Source organism: Globicephala melas, chromosome 6, assembly GCF_963455315.2.
Source record: "Globicephala melas chromosome 6, mGloMel1.2, whole genome shotgun sequence".
Lineage (NCBI taxonomy): Eukaryota > Metazoa > Chordata > Mammalia > Artiodactyla > Delphinidae > Globicephala > Globicephala melas.
Window position 1 is genome coordinate 84,901,501 of NC_083319.1, and position 18,678 is coordinate 84,920,178.

General features: G+C 44.6%; 1 protein-coding gene across 1 annotated transcript; it reads right to left on the reverse strand.

Moving 5' to 3' along the window:
• Positions 1–1,254: 1,254 nt before the first annotated feature.
• On the reverse strand, positions 1,255–2,823 carry GAS1 (growth arrest specific 1). Its single transcript, XM_030832863.2, has one exon. It carries the CDS (start codon positions 2,821–2,823, stop codon positions 1,768–1,770), a length of 1,056 nt encoding a protein of 351 aa, XP_030688723.1. The 3' UTR covers positions 1,255–1,767.
• Between the last annotated feature and the right edge of the window lie 15,855 nt (positions 2,824–18,678).

Genomic DNA, 18,678 nt, shown 5'->3' on the forward strand with positions numbered 1-18,678 from the left:
AAAGTGCGAAAATGACTTTGAAGTTGAGTCTCCCAGGTTTCCTGAGACCTATTGATAACAGATGTTATTGGCATGTTTGATTGTATGAGAATGTCTAATAGTCAGAGAGGACGCTCCGGAGGGTGGGGGGCAAGGGGAGGGTCCCAGTGGAAAGGGGGAGGGGAAAGAAATGTCTGGGTTAGTCCCAAATGATGTGAAGCCTCTCCACAAACGTAAATATCAATGGAGACCAGTCAAATTATATCTTGTAGCTGCCTCATTTACAGATGTCTAATTGTTCATTATATTGAAGGCAGAAATAATAGCCCTCATTTCTTGTCTTGTACTGTATTTTAATTTCAGTTGATGGTTGATAGATTCCCAGTGGCTCCTCCACCCCCCTCCTCACCCATTATTGGGTTAACCACAATGTAACTCTGGAAAGTAACTACACCATATTCATTATTTAAAACTCTTTACTGATGTACACATTTTAATAAAATCAAATAACAACAAAAAAATACACAAAGCCACCGTTACTTAAAACATAGGACTTCTTTTTTTAAAAAACAATGTCTATAAAAATACAATGTTTAAGGCAGTTTGGAAATGCGTTTATACATTTCTACAACGTCCATAAATTCTCTTGAAAATAAGAATGTTAACTTCAAATCTATAAAATACACTGTACATTTCAAAATTGTTCTAGGTAGAGCACACTTCACAACGGACTGTGGTTTTGGATCCCTGGTGACAAACGGATTCTTTACATTTCAGGGAGGAAAGGTGTACCATGGGTGCGGATTTAAGTTTTTTAATTTCTTTTAAAAAATAAATTATTTCTGAAGCATACAATTTATAAAAATTCTATATACAAAATACAACAACTGGTAACAAACCCCAGTTTTAATACATTTTATATACGAAGTACCAGGGGTGAGCGCCCTGATAAAAGCAGAGGCAATATATATTCTCCGCATATTTGTACGTACAATTTCTTGATGTAAAGATAATGACAACAAAACAAACATCATAAAGAGGCTTTCATAGATGGCAGTGCAGAGCTCTTTTAAATATAAAGTTGCATTGTTCAACACCACTAGCAACTGTTTAGATCAGAATTTTTGGATCCTTAATCCTAAGAAATGTGCTAAGAGATCAGAGTGGTGGCAATGAAATTAAGGGCTAAAATTTACCCAAAACTAATTAAGGAAAATTAACCCCTCTCATGCTTGCCCGCCCGCCCCCCACCCCACCCCCCCAAAAAAACTGAGGATTCTGGGCACGGATACCAAGACTAAACGAATGAATTGGTTACGATTGCAATGTCTTCACTGGCCACAATAAAAGTCGATTACCGGCACTTCTCCCCCCCTCGCAGGAGAAACGCTAATAAACAGCCCCTCTGCAAATATAAATCCTCCTTCAAAACCCCTGTTCCGAACCCAGTCCCTTGAAACTCTTAAGACCCCACTGGTCAGCATCCTCTCTTCGGAGTCCAGGACTACGGTTCCGTCCTCCCAGGCCCGTTTCATGTCGGGGGTCCGGAGTTAGGCTGGTTTCTGCGGGGAGTGTCTGGAACCCGGAATGGGGGCAGGGGAGGATGTCCAAAAAGTCCTGCTCGGGAGAGGAGGCGAAGGTCGTGCCAAGAGTCAAGGCGGGGAGACCGGCTAGGCAGAAACCACCTAGAAAACGTTTTGGAAAATACCCCCGACCACCCCTCTGTTCCCGAGCCACAGGTGCCCCGGCGCCGACCCTCCCGTGGCCGACGGCGGGGGGCCGCGAGTGTTAAAAGAGCAGCGGTAGCAGCAGCAGCAGCAAAATGGAGGCGAGCGGGGTCCAGGCGCCTCGGGTCGCCGAGCGGCAGCCGCTGCTGCTGCTCCTGCGCCCGGACCCATAGGGCAGGTCCCCGCGGCCGCCCGCCGCAGCAGCGCCGCCGCCCGGGCGCGGAGGGTGCGGGACGCCGTCGTCGTCGTCCAGCGGCTGCTCGCCGCCCGCGCCCCCGGCGCGCTGCTCATCGTCGTACTCCTCGTCGTAGTAGTCGTCCAGGCCCCCGTCCGAGCCGCTGCTGCCCGGGCCGTTGCCCAGCTCGGCGCCGAAGCACAGGCGGGCCATGTTCTCTTTGACCGACTCGCAGATGGGCCGCTCCAGGCCGTCGCACACACAGTCGTTGAGCAGCGCCGCCTTGGGCACGGCCAGCATGTCCTCGATGACCGTGCGGCACTCGTCGGTGCAGCGAAGCCCGTTGAAGAGCTTCCCGCAGTAGGTCAGGTAGCGGCTGAGCGCCAGGTTGCAGCGGCTGTCGCGGTCGCAGCGCCGCCGGGCCTCGGTGCAGCCCATAACCCCGCCCGCGCCCGGGCCGCCCGCGCCGCCGCCGCTCGTCCGGGGCAGGCACGGCTCAATGGCGCGCTTGGTGGACTTGCAGTTCTCGTCTTGCGCGCAGTCACAGTCCTCCAAGGCGGGCCCGCGGCGCGTGTGGTTGAGCTGAATAAGGGCCGAGATGCAGTGGCTCGGGCAGCGCCAGCGCGACGAGAAGGACGCGGCCGAGGCCGGGAAGCCGGCGGCGGCGGCGGCGGCGGCGGCGGCCCCCGGCGCGTCGCCCCCGCTGCGCTGCGCCAACACCGGCGCGCACGCCTCGGCGTACTGGTTGTAGGCGTAGCTGCACTCCGGCTCCCCCTGGCACTGCAGCAGCGCCTGCCAGCAGATGAGGCGGCGGCCGTGCGCCAGCCCGGAGCCCCGCGGCGCCGAGCCCAGCAGCTGCAGCAGCGCCATCAGGCACAGCCAGGCGCCCGGCACGGTCCCCCCGCGGGCCCCGCCGCCGCCGCCCAGCAGCCCTGCCACCATCGCGGGCAGCGGCGGCCGCCGGGCGAGGAGCGGAAAGGACACGAGGCGCGGGGAGCGGCGGACGCGGAGCCGGCGGAAAAGTTTGCCCCAGTCCTGCCAACTTCTTGCATGAGTGTTTTCATAAATCCATGCGCGCCGCTGCCTGGTGCCCCGCTGCTTGCAGAAGGTCGGCTCTCGCTGGGACTGCAGGGGCTTCCTAGAAGTGCAAGGCCGCGGAGAACCCCTCCGGTCGGCCCCCGGCAGTGGCGGGAGGCGCTCACTGCCGCCCCGGGGGGCTGCGGGCCGCGGGGTCGCGGCGGGGCTGCGGGACCGCGCGGCGCCGTGGGTGCATTTTGCTCCGCGCCTGCAGATCCGTTGTGCGGCCGCGGCGGCTCCTTCCTCCCAGGCTCAGCGCCGCGCCGCCGCCGCCGCCGCGGGCTCTCGCATCGCGCCGCTTCCTGGCTCGCGTCCCGGCGCTGCCCGCCTTCCCGCGGCCCGGCTGCCCGCGTCCCCTCCCCCTCCGCCCGCGGCGACCCCGGCCTCGGCCGAGCTCCGGGGAGCTCTTTTCGGGCGGCGCGGGGAGAACGGGAAACTCAGCGCGGCCGGAGAGCGGCTCCCGGGCTTCCCTCGGCGGCGGCTTCTCGGGTGACAAGGAGCCCGGGGAGCGGATCCGCTGAGCCCGGCTGCGGACTCGCTCGCAGCGAGGCTTTAAATACAAAAGTGGGCCGGGAGCCCCCGCGTGGTGCCGCGGTGCCCCCTCATTATGCATGCATGGAAAAGCAAACAAACAAAAACATTAGCAACGCTCCTCCGGCTCGCCGAGCCCTGGCCCCGCGCGCTCCGAGCCTGCCCGCTTTCTCCTTTCTCCACTCTCTTTCGCCCTTTGCTCGGCCCCCTTTCCCGGCTTTTCGAGATGCTATTGGTCCCGCCTGTTGTTGTTGAAACTTTTTTTTTTTTTTTTACGAGCCGCTGGAGTGGGGTTGCGGAGTGGGGGAGGGCGGGGAGGGTGGTGGGCAGCTCACATTCAGGCATTCAGGGCTTGAAAGGAGCGGCTTAAGGAGCCTGACAGAGGCCCGGGAGCTCCTCCTACTCTTAAGGAGGCTCGGATATGGAGCCCTTGCTGGAGCACAGAACCAGAGGGCAGAGCTCAGGGGCAGCTGTTTGCAACCGGCTCGTCCACGGTCCTTTTTGTTTGGTGCTTCTTCTTCTTTTTTTTAGGTACTTTTATTAATTGTCCCTGGCCCCCATGTGTGCTTTCTACTGGATTCAGAATTGTTTGTTTTTCGAGATACGCATCTTGCCTGATCATCACAGGGGGAGGAGAGAAATCAGAGAATTTGATGCGGGATGTTTAAACTTAAAAAATCCAAATGCACACAAGAAAGAGGCACACGCTTTAGTTAGGGAGATACTGATGAGATATTTGCAAATCCTTTCTCTACCACCCCTTCACCCCCCAGCACCCTGTCGCCAATGACAAGTATGGCCCTGGGGTCAGACATCATTGCCAATTGCAAGCCAGAAATCCAATAAGCCAAATTAATTTTTTTTTAAAGAATATAAGTTTCTAACACGGACGGCGATGAAAAAACAGTAATAGTATTAAAAATCTTTAGGGATATTGAGCAGTACCATCTGGCCGCAGTCACAACATAGAGGAAGGGGATAAATTGGTACCCTCCAAGGTTTCTATTAAAGCGCATGTTTCAATCTCTCTCGGCTTAAGGGAAACCGCCCAGGTACAGCAGCCTCTGCGATCCAGGCGTGGGAGTTTGCGAACTACCTTAACTGCGGCGCAACGCAGCCTTCGACCACCAGAGGCACCCGGCGTCTGCGGCCTGTCAAAAACTGGCGCTTTTTTCCTCCCCTTTCCGTGGAGAGACTATCAACTCCATCTGTCACAAAAATTAAGGCTAAATCTCCTCTCCAGAAGCCGAGGGAGCCGGGGCTCCAGTGCGCACGGAGTTCGGCTGTCTGCCTGTCCCCGGGGGCCCGGTGAGATGGGAATGGCAAAAGTTAGAATAGAGACACAGCGTCTGCAGACTTCGGCGGCAGAAAAGCCTCCTGTTCCTGCGGAGCCTGTTGCATTCCTCAGAGGCTCAGGGTCTGCCTTAGGAAGCTGCACCTCTGCAATCCCCAAAACAACACTAAACCAAACAAACCTCAAAAGAGCCAGGTTGAAGTGAGACAGACCCTGTTGCTCTGACTTGAATAATGGAAAACACACAAACAACAATCGCAGTCTATATTAAAAATATAGAGAGAGAGAGAGAGAGAGAGAGAGAGAAAGGCTGCAACTGTATGGCTCATTAGAACAACCATTTCCCAGGTTCTGGGTTTGTTTTTGTTTTGTTTGTTTGTTTTGTTTTGTTTTTGTTTGTTTTTGTCTTTGGTTTGGTTATTTGGAATTGTAATCTCCGTCCTGCCAGGAGGGCTCAAACCAGCCACAATACTTTTCTGGGGCATGGACCCTTCACCTGTAAGGTTCAAGGCCAGATTGGACACTTGAAAAAGTCCTTTCATTTTTAATACTCTGTGATTTTTAGGCTCATAAGAACAACATCAACAGTCAGCTGCATTTTAAGCCAATGTTTTGTTGAGTTCCTTTAAAATAGTGAGTCTCAAACCTTAGTGAGTGTGAGACTCGCCTGGTGGCCTTGTTCAAACCCAGATTGCTGGGCCCTCTCCTGGAGTTCCTTATGCAGGAGGACTGGGGTGAGGGTGAGGGGCAAGGATCTGCATTTCTAACAAGTTCTCAGGGAATGCTGCTGCTGCCTGTTGGGAACCAACTTTTGAGAACACCTATTCTAGAGGTCCACATGTTTTGTTGTTGTTGTTTGAAAAACTTGCCTCATCCTGGCCTTGATAGAGCTCTCAGTAAGATTTCTGCAAGGCCTGAGAGCTTTGAGAGCTCTGGGGTCACCTCAGGACCCCAGTCTCATGGCATTTCAGGCCTGCATGGCTGTCAGCTGCCAGAAAGACCAAGGCTGAAAAGGAGGCTATGATGATGAGATAGGAGGAGGAATGAGCTCCCTCCCCCCTCAGCCCCAGAGACTGAGTACCACCTTGCCTCACATCCAGGTTTTCATTGATAGCCACCAGACCTCCAAGCCATCTCTCATCACCCAGACACTAATCCCCATATCACTCTGTACATCCCTTAAGCTGACTTAAGCTTAAGTCATGATTCCCATCGTGAGCTTTCCCCCCACCCCCACCCCCCAAAACCCCACTTCCCCTGGAGCTCTCAGTTTGTTCTCAGCAAAATCTCCCATGTTCCCGGCCTGCTTTCTGAGCTGGATCTCCACATTCTTGCTCTAAGTAAAACTGGCTGGGACCTACAGAATGGGAGAAAATATTTGCGAACCACGTATCTGATAAGGGATTCATATGCAAAATATAACAGGAACTCATACCACTCAATAACAAAAACATAAACAATCTGATTAAATAATGGAAAGAGAACTCGAATAGACATTTTTCCAAAGAAGACATAAAAATGGCCAAGAAATACATGAGAAGATGCTCAACATCACTAATCATTGGGGAAATGCAAATCAAAACCACAGTGAGATATCACCTGACACCTGTTAGAATGGCTGTCATCAAAAAGACAAGAGATAACAAATGCTGGTGAGGGTGTGGAGAAAAGGGAACACTCGTACACTGTTAGTGGAAATGTAAATTTGTGCAACCACGATGGAAAACAGTATGGAGTTTCCTCAAAACATTAAAAATAGAACTACCATGTAACCCAGCAATTCCACTTCTGAGTATTTATCCAGAGGCGATGAAATCACTATCTCAAAGAGATATCTACAATCCCATGGTCATTGCAGCATTATTCACAGTAGCCAAGATAGAAAAATGACCTAAGTGTCCATCAATAGACAAAGAATGGATAAATAAAATGTGGTTCGTGTATCTAATGGAGCATGATTCAGACATAGGGGGGAAAAAAGAAGAAGGAAAATCTTGCTACTTGCATCAACACGGATTCCCTTGAGGGCATTATGCTAAGTGAGATAAATCAGACAGAGAAAGACAAATACGATCTGATCTCACCTGTATGTGGAGTCTTAACCAAATTCATAGAAACAGAGAGTAGAATGGTGGTTGACAGGGACTGAAAGTTGGGGGAGATGAGAAGATATTGGTGAAGGGGTACAAACTTTCACTTATGAGATGAATAAGTTCCAGAGATGTAATGTACAGCATGGTGACTATAGTTAATTCTACTGTATTGTACACTTGAAAGTTGCTAAGAGAGTAGAGCTTTAATGTTCTCACCATAACAACGGCAACAAAAAATGGTAATTATGTGAGGTGAAGGATGTGTTAACTAACCTTACTGTGGTACACATTTCACAATATGTATGTTTATTAAATTGTCACGTCGTACGCTTTAAACTTATACAATGTTATATGTTAATCATATCTCAGTAAACCTGGGAAAACAAATCCCAGCTGGTCTTTTGAGGCACAGCCTCCATTTTAGCCCTCTTCAGTCCTGGCTGATTTTTCTTCCATAACCCACCTCCCACCAGCCCTCGAAGTGAGGTACACAGGCTGTTGTTCCTCCCTTGTTCCCACTTCCAAACTATTCTCTTCTCTCCTCCTTGGAAACTTCTAGCTTCTATAAATGGCTGTCAGCTACTCCAACAGTCACCTACTGACCTTTCCTCCAGGAAACCTTCTCAACTAGGATTGCTCCTGGGAACCGCAGAAGACATAAAATGAGTTGAGTGGCTGTTTCCTCCATTCTCTCAAGGATGGTACATAACCAGCACTGAAACCTATTGTCAACATCAGTTAGATCCATTAAACTGATAATCTACCTTCACTGACCAAGCTTGCTTTAATTTTTGCTACAAAAAATTTGCATGTCCTTCAAGTGTCATGTAGCCTAAACAATAAGATGTTTGCTCAAGCTGTTTTTCAGGAACTTGGAGTCAACTGTGTCCAGTTTGAGCTCTAGCTGGTAAAGACTGGTTAAGACCACCCATCCACCAACTGAGCATGCTCAAGTGTCTGCTGCATGACCTCTTGATACTGGAGAGCCGAAAACTCCACCCTAAGAACATGCTAATTTGCCATTTTCTGAACACTTGTCTCACGAAGACGCCTGCAGCTTAGTTGCGCCTGTGCAAAACGATGATTACCTCCCCTTTTTCTTATTTCCAATCACCTTTCCTCACTCTCCGCACAGCTCAGCTATATCCCATAGATACCCTGAGCCCTTCTCCTTCGGAAAGACAGATTTGAGATTTGTTCTCCCATCTCCTCATTTGGCTGCCTTGTGAATAAGCCCTTTGCTGCAAACCTTGGCATCTCAGTGTTTGCCTTGCTGCATGTCGGGCAAATGAACCTGGTTCAGTAACAGTACCACTCTGGGCGCAGAGGAGAAGTTGGTCCATCACAGCGGATGCTGTATCAGCCACGGCTTGACCACAAAGGAGAGTCCATGAGCAAGACAGGTGAAGGATTTATTATGGAGAGGGGACCTCCCACAAGGTGGTAGCTGGGCAGTAGGCGGTGCAGTCTGTTGCTTCTGTGTCTGTTTTTGAGCCTGAATTCACTGGGGTTGGCCAGACAGGTGGTTGGAAAGGAGAGCTGGACCTTGAACCTGTGAGGAAAACTGGAACCAGTTGGAGTGAACTGGAACTTGCATCTCCCTCATCACTTCCAACCTCAGTGCCACAGGGGGTGACTCGTAGGGGAAGCTGGCACCTTCAAACCTGGAGCTGATACGCACTTTGTCCAGGACTCAGAGAAGCTGATGTAGGAAAGTGGCAGGAGTTTGGGAAGCTCAGGTCAGGTGCTGACCCAAGGGGAGCTTTAAATCAGCAAGGAGGGGAGCCAGCTGCCACAGCGCTAGGGCCTCCCCCACCTTCAGAGCTTACAAAGAATGTGATGCTGCTGCCACTTACAGATCTGGTGCAGAATTCCCCTCGTGGTCAACACTAACAGGCAACAGCGTGGGGAGGACATTCAGGGCACACAGCTCCATCTCAGTCCAGTGGACACAGCACAGCGCCATCCCTGGTGCATTTGGGCATTCGGGCTTAATTCCCTCAGGGGTGCATTTTTCCTCATGGTTTCCGCATCTGGCTCACTGGTTTTCTCTCCACACTACTCTTCATGACAACCAACCTCTGAGTTCCTTGACTTCTCACATTCATGCACCAACTCTTAACCGTACCCTAGATCTAGGTATTACCATAACTGTGTTACCTCGAAAGTCTCCAATTCAGAATCTCTAATTGGAATGTCATTTCATCGACCACCACCTCCTGTGTTTCCAGTCTGTCTTGGTGCTGTCGCCTCCCACCTGCTCAAGACGTTCTTTGCAATTACTTCTGCTGTTTTTTTAGCTCCCTTTCTACTGTATCATGCCCATCCACCTACAATAAGCTATACTTTGTTGTATCTTAAAACAAAACAAATGTTTCCTAGACCTCAAGTCCCCACTCAGTAACTATCCCATTTCTATGAAAACTCCTTGAAAAAGTTGCTTTTACTCACTTTGTCTGCTCTCCCCTCAGTTCACTATAATTGAGATTCATCTCACCATTTTTCTCATCAAGGATGACTGAAATTTTGCTCTACCCGATCCATGGTCACCTCTCAGCCCTCATCTTATCTGACCTTTCGGCACCACAGGACATGACTGATAACGCTTCTCTTCAAAGTGCTTTTTCATTTGGATTCTGGGACTCTATACTCTCCTGTTCCCCATTGTACTCACTGAGGGTTCATTTTCTCTCTAAACTCACTCCTTAGGTGATCTCATCCAGTGCCTAGATTCTAAATTACATCTAAATTACACTGATATTTTCAATCCCAGTCTTTCACTGATTTCTCTGTGTATGTATTCACTTGATTGGTCAATGAGCATCACAAACTTAGCTTACCCCAAGAGGACTTCTGATTTCCCACCCCCAAAATGTGTTTGTTGCCTGGTCTTTTTTTTTTTTAATTAATTAATTTATTTATTTATGGCTGTGTTGGGTCTTCGTTTCTGTGCGAGGGCTTTCTCTAGTTGTGGCAAGCGGGGGCCACTCTTCATCGCGGTGCGCGGGCCTCTCACTATCGCGGCCTCTCTTGTTGCAGAGCACAGGCTCCAGACACACAGGCTCAGTAATTGTGGCTCACGGGCCCAGTTGCTCTGCGGCATGTGGGATCTTCCCAGACCAGGGCACGAACCCGCCTCCACTGCATTGGCAGGCAGACTCCCAACCACTGCGCCACCAGGGAAGCCCTGTTGCCTGGTCTTTCAGTGGTATATATTCTCCAAAATTCGTCTCCATCAATTTCCTTCATCCCTTTATATCCATACTATTCAGATCAGGCAGTCTAACATCTTTTCCCTTAAATCTTGGGCAGACATTAGTGACTTTGACCAATGGAATGCAGTGATAGGGACTGACACTCTGGGGCTTCTTGGAGAGGGTACAAGAAGCCTTGCAGCTTCTACCTGGGCCTCTTGGAATGCTTGCTCTGGAGAAGCCAGTTACCATGTAGGAAATCCGACTACTTTGAGACTCCCATGCTGCAAAGAAGGCCAGGCTTGCCATGTGGAGAGGGTACATGGAGATAGAAAGAGATGCCTGGGCAGCTCCCAGCTTTTTCAGCCATGTGAGTGAGGAAGGCATAAGATATGTGAGTGAAAAAGACATCTTGGATGTCCAGCCCAGTGGAAGCTTCAGATGACTCCACAGGTGCCATCTGAAGAAAAGCACATGAGAGAAACCCCAACCCAGGGTTGGGACTAGGGTGAGGGGAGTGAGGCACCAGGTACAAAATTTAATGGGATACTCACTCTCATCATGATGCTGCAGGGACCTTGAGAGTGAGTGCACTTTACATCTTGTACCCTAGACACTTCATTCACCTCACCCTAGTTCTGGTCTTGCCCCATGAAAGAACAGCACAGCTTAGCCCTGTCAACCCAAAGGATCATGAGAAATAACAAAGAATGTAGTGTTAAGGCACTAAGTTTTGAGGTGGTTTTGTTATGCACCAATAGATAATCACATATACACTTTCCATCATACCCAATTACTTGGGTCAAAGATCTACCTGGACTCTTCCTTTTTCTTCACATCCCATATCCAACTGATGGCCCATCACAGGCAGTCAATAAAAGATTTGATAGGCTGAATGCATGAAAGATCAGAACTTACTTCTTATCTTCTGTATTAGCCAACTCAGAACTAGTCAAAACCACTTATACTATAGAAAAGGGAACAGAGACCCTGAGAGGTTAAAGAATATGGAAAAGTTCTGAAGCCTTAAAAGAGAACATGATATTCCCAGAGAGTTGAGTGGTTCAGTGAAAGAACAAAAGGTACATGATAAGCACCGCTTACCTCTTGGTGCTTAGCAATATGGCAGATAGAAAACCATAAGAAGCAGATCTGTGCCCTTTTGGGGACTTTGCAATATGTCAGCTGGCCATTGGGGGGGTGGCTAGGATGCTTACCACTTAGTTGAAGGCTTAAGTCATAGGTGTCCTCTCACCTGTTTTATTTATTTTTGTTTTTATGACTAGAAAATATGAATACATGGTGGCAGACAACCAGTGGAAACCAAACAACATCTACTCTAGAATTCTAATCCTACTTCATATCCTGCAGGTCTACCCCATTCTCTCTACAAGTCTTCTCTTTATCTCTCCATTGCTTTCTTAAGAGGAATGAATTCTTGGGAACAACGTAGAATGGGAATCTCGTATGGATGGGAACCCCATTCATGCACAACAAGTTGGGTCATGCCCATAGCTGAAGATCTGAGGCCTTCTCCTGAACTCCATCTTTCCTTACAACCCCCTCAAGGACCATTCCAAGTCTTATTAATTCCATCTAAGAAAAAGTCTCTCGCATCCAACCTTCCTGTATTCCCACTGCCCTGGCTTCTTAGAGTTTCTCACCATTGCTGACCACTCGGTGTTTCCCAACTCTTTCTCTAAATCGTAGGTTCTTAGCCTGGGAAGTGTCTCAGAATCACTTGGGAGGCTTTTGAAAAATACGTATACCTGTACAAGTTCTGTTACACTTGAATTCTTCCCCAAGGCCCAGGAGTGCGTATTTTGGGAAAAAATTACAAAGGTATATTTCTGGTTAAATAATCCTGCCGGTGGTTCCCAGACTTGGGGATTTCATAGATCAGTTCATTTTTTAAAAAAATTTGGATTATCTTTGAAAAAAGATACTAACTTATTAATTTTGCCAAATATTAACAAACAAATTAAAAAATCCTTACTACCAACTATTAACATTAGTGTTTTATTAAATAAAGGGAACTTTGAAACCACAAAGGCAGGGTGGAAATAACTGCAGAATAGAGGCCTTTAAATTGAATGCATTTAGACTTTTAAAGAATTTAATACATTGTCCTATTTTTCTTCTCATTTCAACAGAAAGTTACTACACAAGGGAAACTTCGGAAGCTTTTGCAACTTTGGACAGCATTTTGGAATCACTCCTCTAAAGTAATCCTCCATGCTGCTGCTAAGTCTGACCAAATCACTACTCCAGTTAAAAACTTCCAGTTACTCTTCAGGAGAATGCCCAAGGTCATGACCATAACTACAGGATGTAATAGTTTGGAAAACCAGTTCCAAATACTTACCCCCATCTATTCCTGCCTGTACCTTCAAACACACGTGCATGCACTCTCACCCACAGACACACACATGCAGGCACACATATATATGCATGCACTCACATACACACATGCAGGCACACATACATACACTCACACGTGCACGCGAATAAACACAAATTGGCATTTCTCTCTGAGCATCAGTCATGGCATTGCCATCCTGCTTTTAATCTGGGCCTTTAGTATGTTTGTCTCTTTGTCAGAGAAGTGGTTCTGGCCCCTACAGAACCCTTATTCCTTGGATAATACATGTAACGTCAACACCATCCTCTCTGTGTGCACATACTCTTTGTAATATCAGCTGGCAGCTGACTTCCCAGATTTCTCATCATGTGCACTTGGCTCTCACGGTCAGATGAGTCAGTGGTTGAGTGGATGAGCTGTTTGGGGTGCCACCCACCCAGATGCAGACACTATAATATTGAGACACATCAAAGTTTCAAAATAATAGCAGTCTAAGACCAGGAGGGATTTATCCTAGAGATCCAAATGCAAGAAATGTAGCCACATAATCTGTACCAATAAATTAAAAGAGAAAAAGATATGATCATATCAGACAATGCTGAAAAGACATTAGCAGCCATTGCTAATAAAAACCCCAGGCAAGGGAGCAATAGGTAGAAACTAATTACACGATGTAAAACATACAGAAACCAGAAACCAAAGTTACAAAACGCTAGAGCCGTTTGAATTAAAATTGGAAATGACAGGGACAGTCAATGCCATTATTACTTAGTATTTCCTTAGAAGTTTTAACAAATATAATAAGAACAAAAAATGTAATGATAGACACAAAAATTGGGAAAGAAGATATAAAAATTCTCTCAGCAAACATGGCCAACATTACTAGTGTTGGTCAATACTTAGGTTGTCCTCACCTTTTCTTGGCCATGCAGACTCCCTTTGCAGTTGGGCAGGATGATGTAACCAGTTCTAGCCAGTGGGCTGTGACTGGAAGTGACATCCAGCACTTTTAAGATGAGGCATTTATATCCTCCTGCCCTCTCTTTCCCTGCCCTGCTGAACCTAGAAGCCTCCAGTTGTTTTGGGGGTAGGGATGGGGGTGGGACTAGAAGATCAAAACAGCCTATGGTGCAAATTCAATACTCTAGAGCACAGCTGTCCTGGACCCACAGCAGTTTTTGCATGAGTGAAAAAATAAAAACTTATGTTGTGATAAACCCCTGAAATGTTGATATTATTTGTTACTACAGCATAACTTGCCCATCCCTAACTGACATAGTTAATGGAATAATTGCATGCTTAGAAAACCCAAGAGATGCTTTTTTAAAAAATCACTAGATGCAATGAGAAAATTTGGTAAAGTCCCTACCTCTAGATGAATATAAAAAGAACTTTTCTGTACTCTAGTCATGAACACTTAGAAAAGAAAACTGGAAAAATACTTTCTGTATATTTGTGACAAAAGATATAAAATATTTAGGAATAAATTTTATAAGGAAGACTTTAGACCCATATGAATAGTTATAAAATACTATTACGAGAATGAAAATAAGATCTGAATATATAGAAAAGTATCCACAAAATAAAATGCTAATTCTCCCAAATAATACATAAATTTAATGCAATTCCAGTTGAAATCTCAACAGGGTTCTTCTTGGAATTGGATGAAATTATGTTAAAATTCATATAGAAAAATTAATGACTAAAAATACCTAAGAAAATTACAAAACTGAAATGAGAGGTATCAGAACATATGATATAGCCTTAATAATTAAATCAGTATGGTGCTGATTAGACCATAACCTTTGTCGTATATTTACTTCACAAAGGTTATGGTTTAATCAGTGGGAAAAGTGTGGTCTCTTAAATAAATGACGCTGGAAAAACTGGCCATCCATTTAAGAGGAACTATAAAAATACAAATTCCAGATAGAAATTTAGATATAAAAAGTAAAATAAAAATCAAATAAGAAAATCTAGGCTATGCCATATATCTTAGAATTTAGAAAGACTCTTATAACCAAGACTGGAAAATCAGAAGATAATGGAACAAAAACATACATATTTGACTATATAAAAAATTAAGAAGTTGTGTATGGAAAAGATAATCAGAGACAAAGTCAATAGACATACCAAGATCTGGAAAGAACATTTATAAAGTAGATGACAAAAGACCAAGTTTTTAATAAGCAAAGAGCTCTTATAAACTTATAAGAAAAAGATAGTCTAAGAGAAAATATGTAAACAGAAAGTTCACAGAAGTGCAAATCCATATGTCAACAAACAAGTGAAAAAATATTTAAATTAATTAGTAGTCAGATCAAAGGAAATGAGAAAACAATGAGATATCACTTTAACACCCACTAGACTGGCTAAAATGTGGAAGAACTGTGACAGTAGTTCTCCTAAGGATATCTCCAAACACTACTGGTGGAAATGCAAATCCTTTTGGAAGTTGATGTAGCTACACCTTTAAAATGTAAAATAAATGTAAAATACAACCATTTGGCCCAGCCACTACTGAGAATCTTTCCAATAATAATACAAAAAAAAAAAAAAAAACACATAAGAAAGATGCTGTGTATATTCTAGCAATCTCAATAGAAATACTTTTTTTGCCAAAAGTATTTTTTTCCCAAAAAGTTCTAGGCAAAGTGCTGGAACCTCACTTGGTCTAGGTCGTGCACCCATGTACCTTAGGAGTGAGAGAGAGGAAGCCCCTGAAGGAAAACCAAGAGTGTCATCGGAAGAAAAGTGTCCTTTGTGCCAGGGCTCTACCAACGCGTTCCATGAGTTGGTCCTGGTCCATGCACTGTTCCTCAGTGGCCCCTGAGAATGTGAGAGTGACATACTTGATACTTTTATAACAATTTGGAAGAATAATTTTATGGCTGTTGAATCCAATAATAAAAATTGGGGACTTCTATTTTGTAGGTATCATTTAAGTTGGGTGATATGGTGTCTTCTCTGCAGATACGAACTTTTCCAAGCTAGAGAATATGGAGACCAACAGCATTAACCTTGAGCAGATAAATGTCTGCCAGCAGTGCAATAGGCTGGGGAACTTGACGGGGCGGTGTTCTTTCGATCCTGAATAGAAAAAATCAGTTAATTTGTTGCATTTAAGTTTGAATGAACTTCTATCATTTCACATCATCTTTACAAAGCCCCCTTGATAAAGAGGTGATAGAGATCGCTTTGCCCCACCCCTTCAGGAAGGTGATGGCAGCCTTATATCCACAAAGACACTGGGACCTTAAGATCATGGTAGAGCATACACACGTTTTTAATTTTATTCATTTATTTTTATGTGATGGATTGAAAAAATAACCTGATCTTTCACCACAGGTCATTGGAGAAGTTGATACTAGTTATTTTATTTGGTTTTAGAGGCTAATTAGTGTTAGGTGCAGGAGCTTAAGGGCTCACCACTGTGTGAAGATTAATAAAAATGTAAGAAACAAACTTCTGATTCTTCAAAGAATGTCGTTAATAACCCCAGGATGCCAAGTGACAGCACGACCCAGTTTGTGCTCAGAGCAGACAGAGCAGCTGTTCTCCAGGGGGTGGGAAGCAAGCTCCACACCATTGCTTTGGGAGATAAAGATGCTGGCTGGGTTTCAACAAGAGGAAATCTCACAGAATCAGCAGGTGCTCCAATTCTCAGGAAACTTGACTTTCATACTTTCTGAAAGAGAGATATTAATGAAACAGAGATTTAAAATCCAAATAGATCATTTGAGGCACAATACGCTTTACTCTCTGTGGCTTGCGGTTGGCAGTCAGTACAGTTTTCCTCAAAAAGTAATTTTTCCAAGGTAGCGCCTTATACACATTTGGACATAGCATCTTAAGTTCTCCCATAATTGGGGCCAATTCGTTAGTGGGCATTATAGAATGTTTCAAAGCTATGCCAGGCCTTGTTTTAAAATCTGGTTTTTCACTGTTGATATCATGAAGAAACTTTTTTGTAACTATGTCATAAACCTGGATCAACTGTTATCTAAATATTAATAACATAATTTGTTAGAGAACTTATCAATTGTCTTAAGAATTTGCTTTTTATTTTGTAAAATATCTATATAAAAGGAATAGGCTTCCCCTCTCCACCCCACGCCCCCAACAAAAAAACTTTCAACTGCAAAATTATCTATCAGCAAGCTAATGTAAAATTCCACAGTGTGTGGTTAACGCTTCTCAAACAATTTGGTTTGAATTGTTAACATTAGAATTGCTTATGTCTTTATTGCTAAAAGTATGTATTGCCATAGAGTATTTTGGGGGAAAAAATCTATGATCTTATTGACTAATAAAGATTACAAACTATTTAATGCTTTTTAACGAAATGTGTATCCCAGGATTGTATCAAGTATATCACAGATGAGTTCACACTCATCCTACATTTTAAAGCTGCTTTCACACTTACCTGCTCATTTTTCACTGGTTTTGATTCAGTTGAAGCCAAAAGATATCTACTGAGCGCCTAACTATATGTGCCGGGAAGCTGAAGTATTTTTTTTTTAACATCTTTATTGGAGTATAATTGCTTTACAATGTGTGTTAGTTTCTGCTTTATAACAAAGTGAATCAGATATACATTTACATATATCCCCATATCTTCTCCCTCTTGGGTCTCCCTCCCACCATCCCTATCCCACTCCTCTAGGTGGTCACAAAGCACCGAGCTGATCTCCTTGTGCTATGCGGCTGCTTCCCACTAGCTAGTTATTTTACATCTGGTAGTATATGTAAGTCCATGCCACTCTCTCACTTCGTCCTAGCTTATACTTCCCCCTCCCCGTGTTCTCAAGTCCATTCTCTATGTCTGCGTCTTTATTCCTGCCCTGCCCCTAAGTCCTGAAGTATTTTTTAAAAAATCTTCCAACTTTGTTCTTTTATCGTTGTTATTATTAATAAACTATTTTTTATAAGTACTGCTAGGTTTACAGAAAAATTGATTGGAAGGTACCAAGTTCCCACATATCCCCCGCCCCCTTCCCCCTGCCCAGTTCCCCTTTTTATTTACATATTTTATTAGTATTGTATGTTTGTTACAATCAATGAACCAATATCAATACATTATTATTAACTAAAGCCCATAGTTTACACTAGGGTTCACTCTTTGTGTTGAGCATTCTATGGGTTTTGACAAATGTATAATGTCATGTATTGACCAATCTATATCATACTATTATTATACAGAATAGTTTAACTGCCCTGAAAATCTTCTGGAAGCATTCTGTTTTAACCTAGAAGGGATGTTAAGTTGAATCTTTTCATTTAAAGCTTCCATATTTAGTATTCCTTTTTTGTTCATTAAAAAAATAAATTGAGGCCATACATGCTATTTGAATTCAAAGGTTGTACACATTTCCCTCAATGATTAACCATTTATATTAATAGAGTCATTCATATAATTCAGTTATCCATCACAGAAATATTTATTGAGTTCTTACCTGGGTCAGCACTCTGTTCCGATAGTCTTCTAATGAGGGAAGTTTGTGATGGGTGGCTTTATGCTATAGACCTTTGTTTCATGCATGGATATATTGATACATTTAATTACCGAAGCTCCTTTCACAGTGGTTTTTTTTTCCCAGTTTTTTTTTAGATTATTAAATGTATTTTTGAATAGGAAATATATGTATATAGTGCAAAACATACAAGGTATAAAAAAGTTCACTATATCCAGAAAGCCTCCACTCACCTTTGTACCCAAGGACTCACCTCTCTCGGCCACTGTTATCAATTTCTTGTATGCATTCCCAGAGATATTATATATGTATATAAAATAAATCTTTTTAAACAATGATCTTTGCCTTTTTTTTGCGCTTAATATATTTTGGACACTGTTCCATATCACTTCATAAAGCACTGACATATCTTGCTTATCCTTTTGATGGGTGCATAGTATTCCATTTTTTGATGTTTCATACATTATTTAACCAGTCCCTTACTGACTAGCAGTTAAAGTTCGATCTTTTGTTGTTTCAATGCAGCAGTGAATAACCTTGCATATTTATCTTTTCATAAGTACTTTAATACAGCTAGAGGATACAGTTTAGGGAGTGAAATTACTGCATCAAAGAGGAGGTACATTTTAAATTATGATAGATCAATTGTGATAGATAGGTTGTGATAGAAGATTGTTCCATCTATTTATGGTAGTGTTACAGAGCACTGCCCCATGTGCACAGAAGCCAGTACCAAGACACCAGCTTTTGAGAAAAGAAAGAGCTTTATTGT

Bases quoted from the DNA above. Each gene is read 5' to 3' on its own strand.
- GAS1 (XM_030832863.2), bottom strand. From the start codon at position 2,823: ATGGTGGCAGGGCTGCTGGGCGGCGGCGGCGGGGCCCGCGGGGGGACC.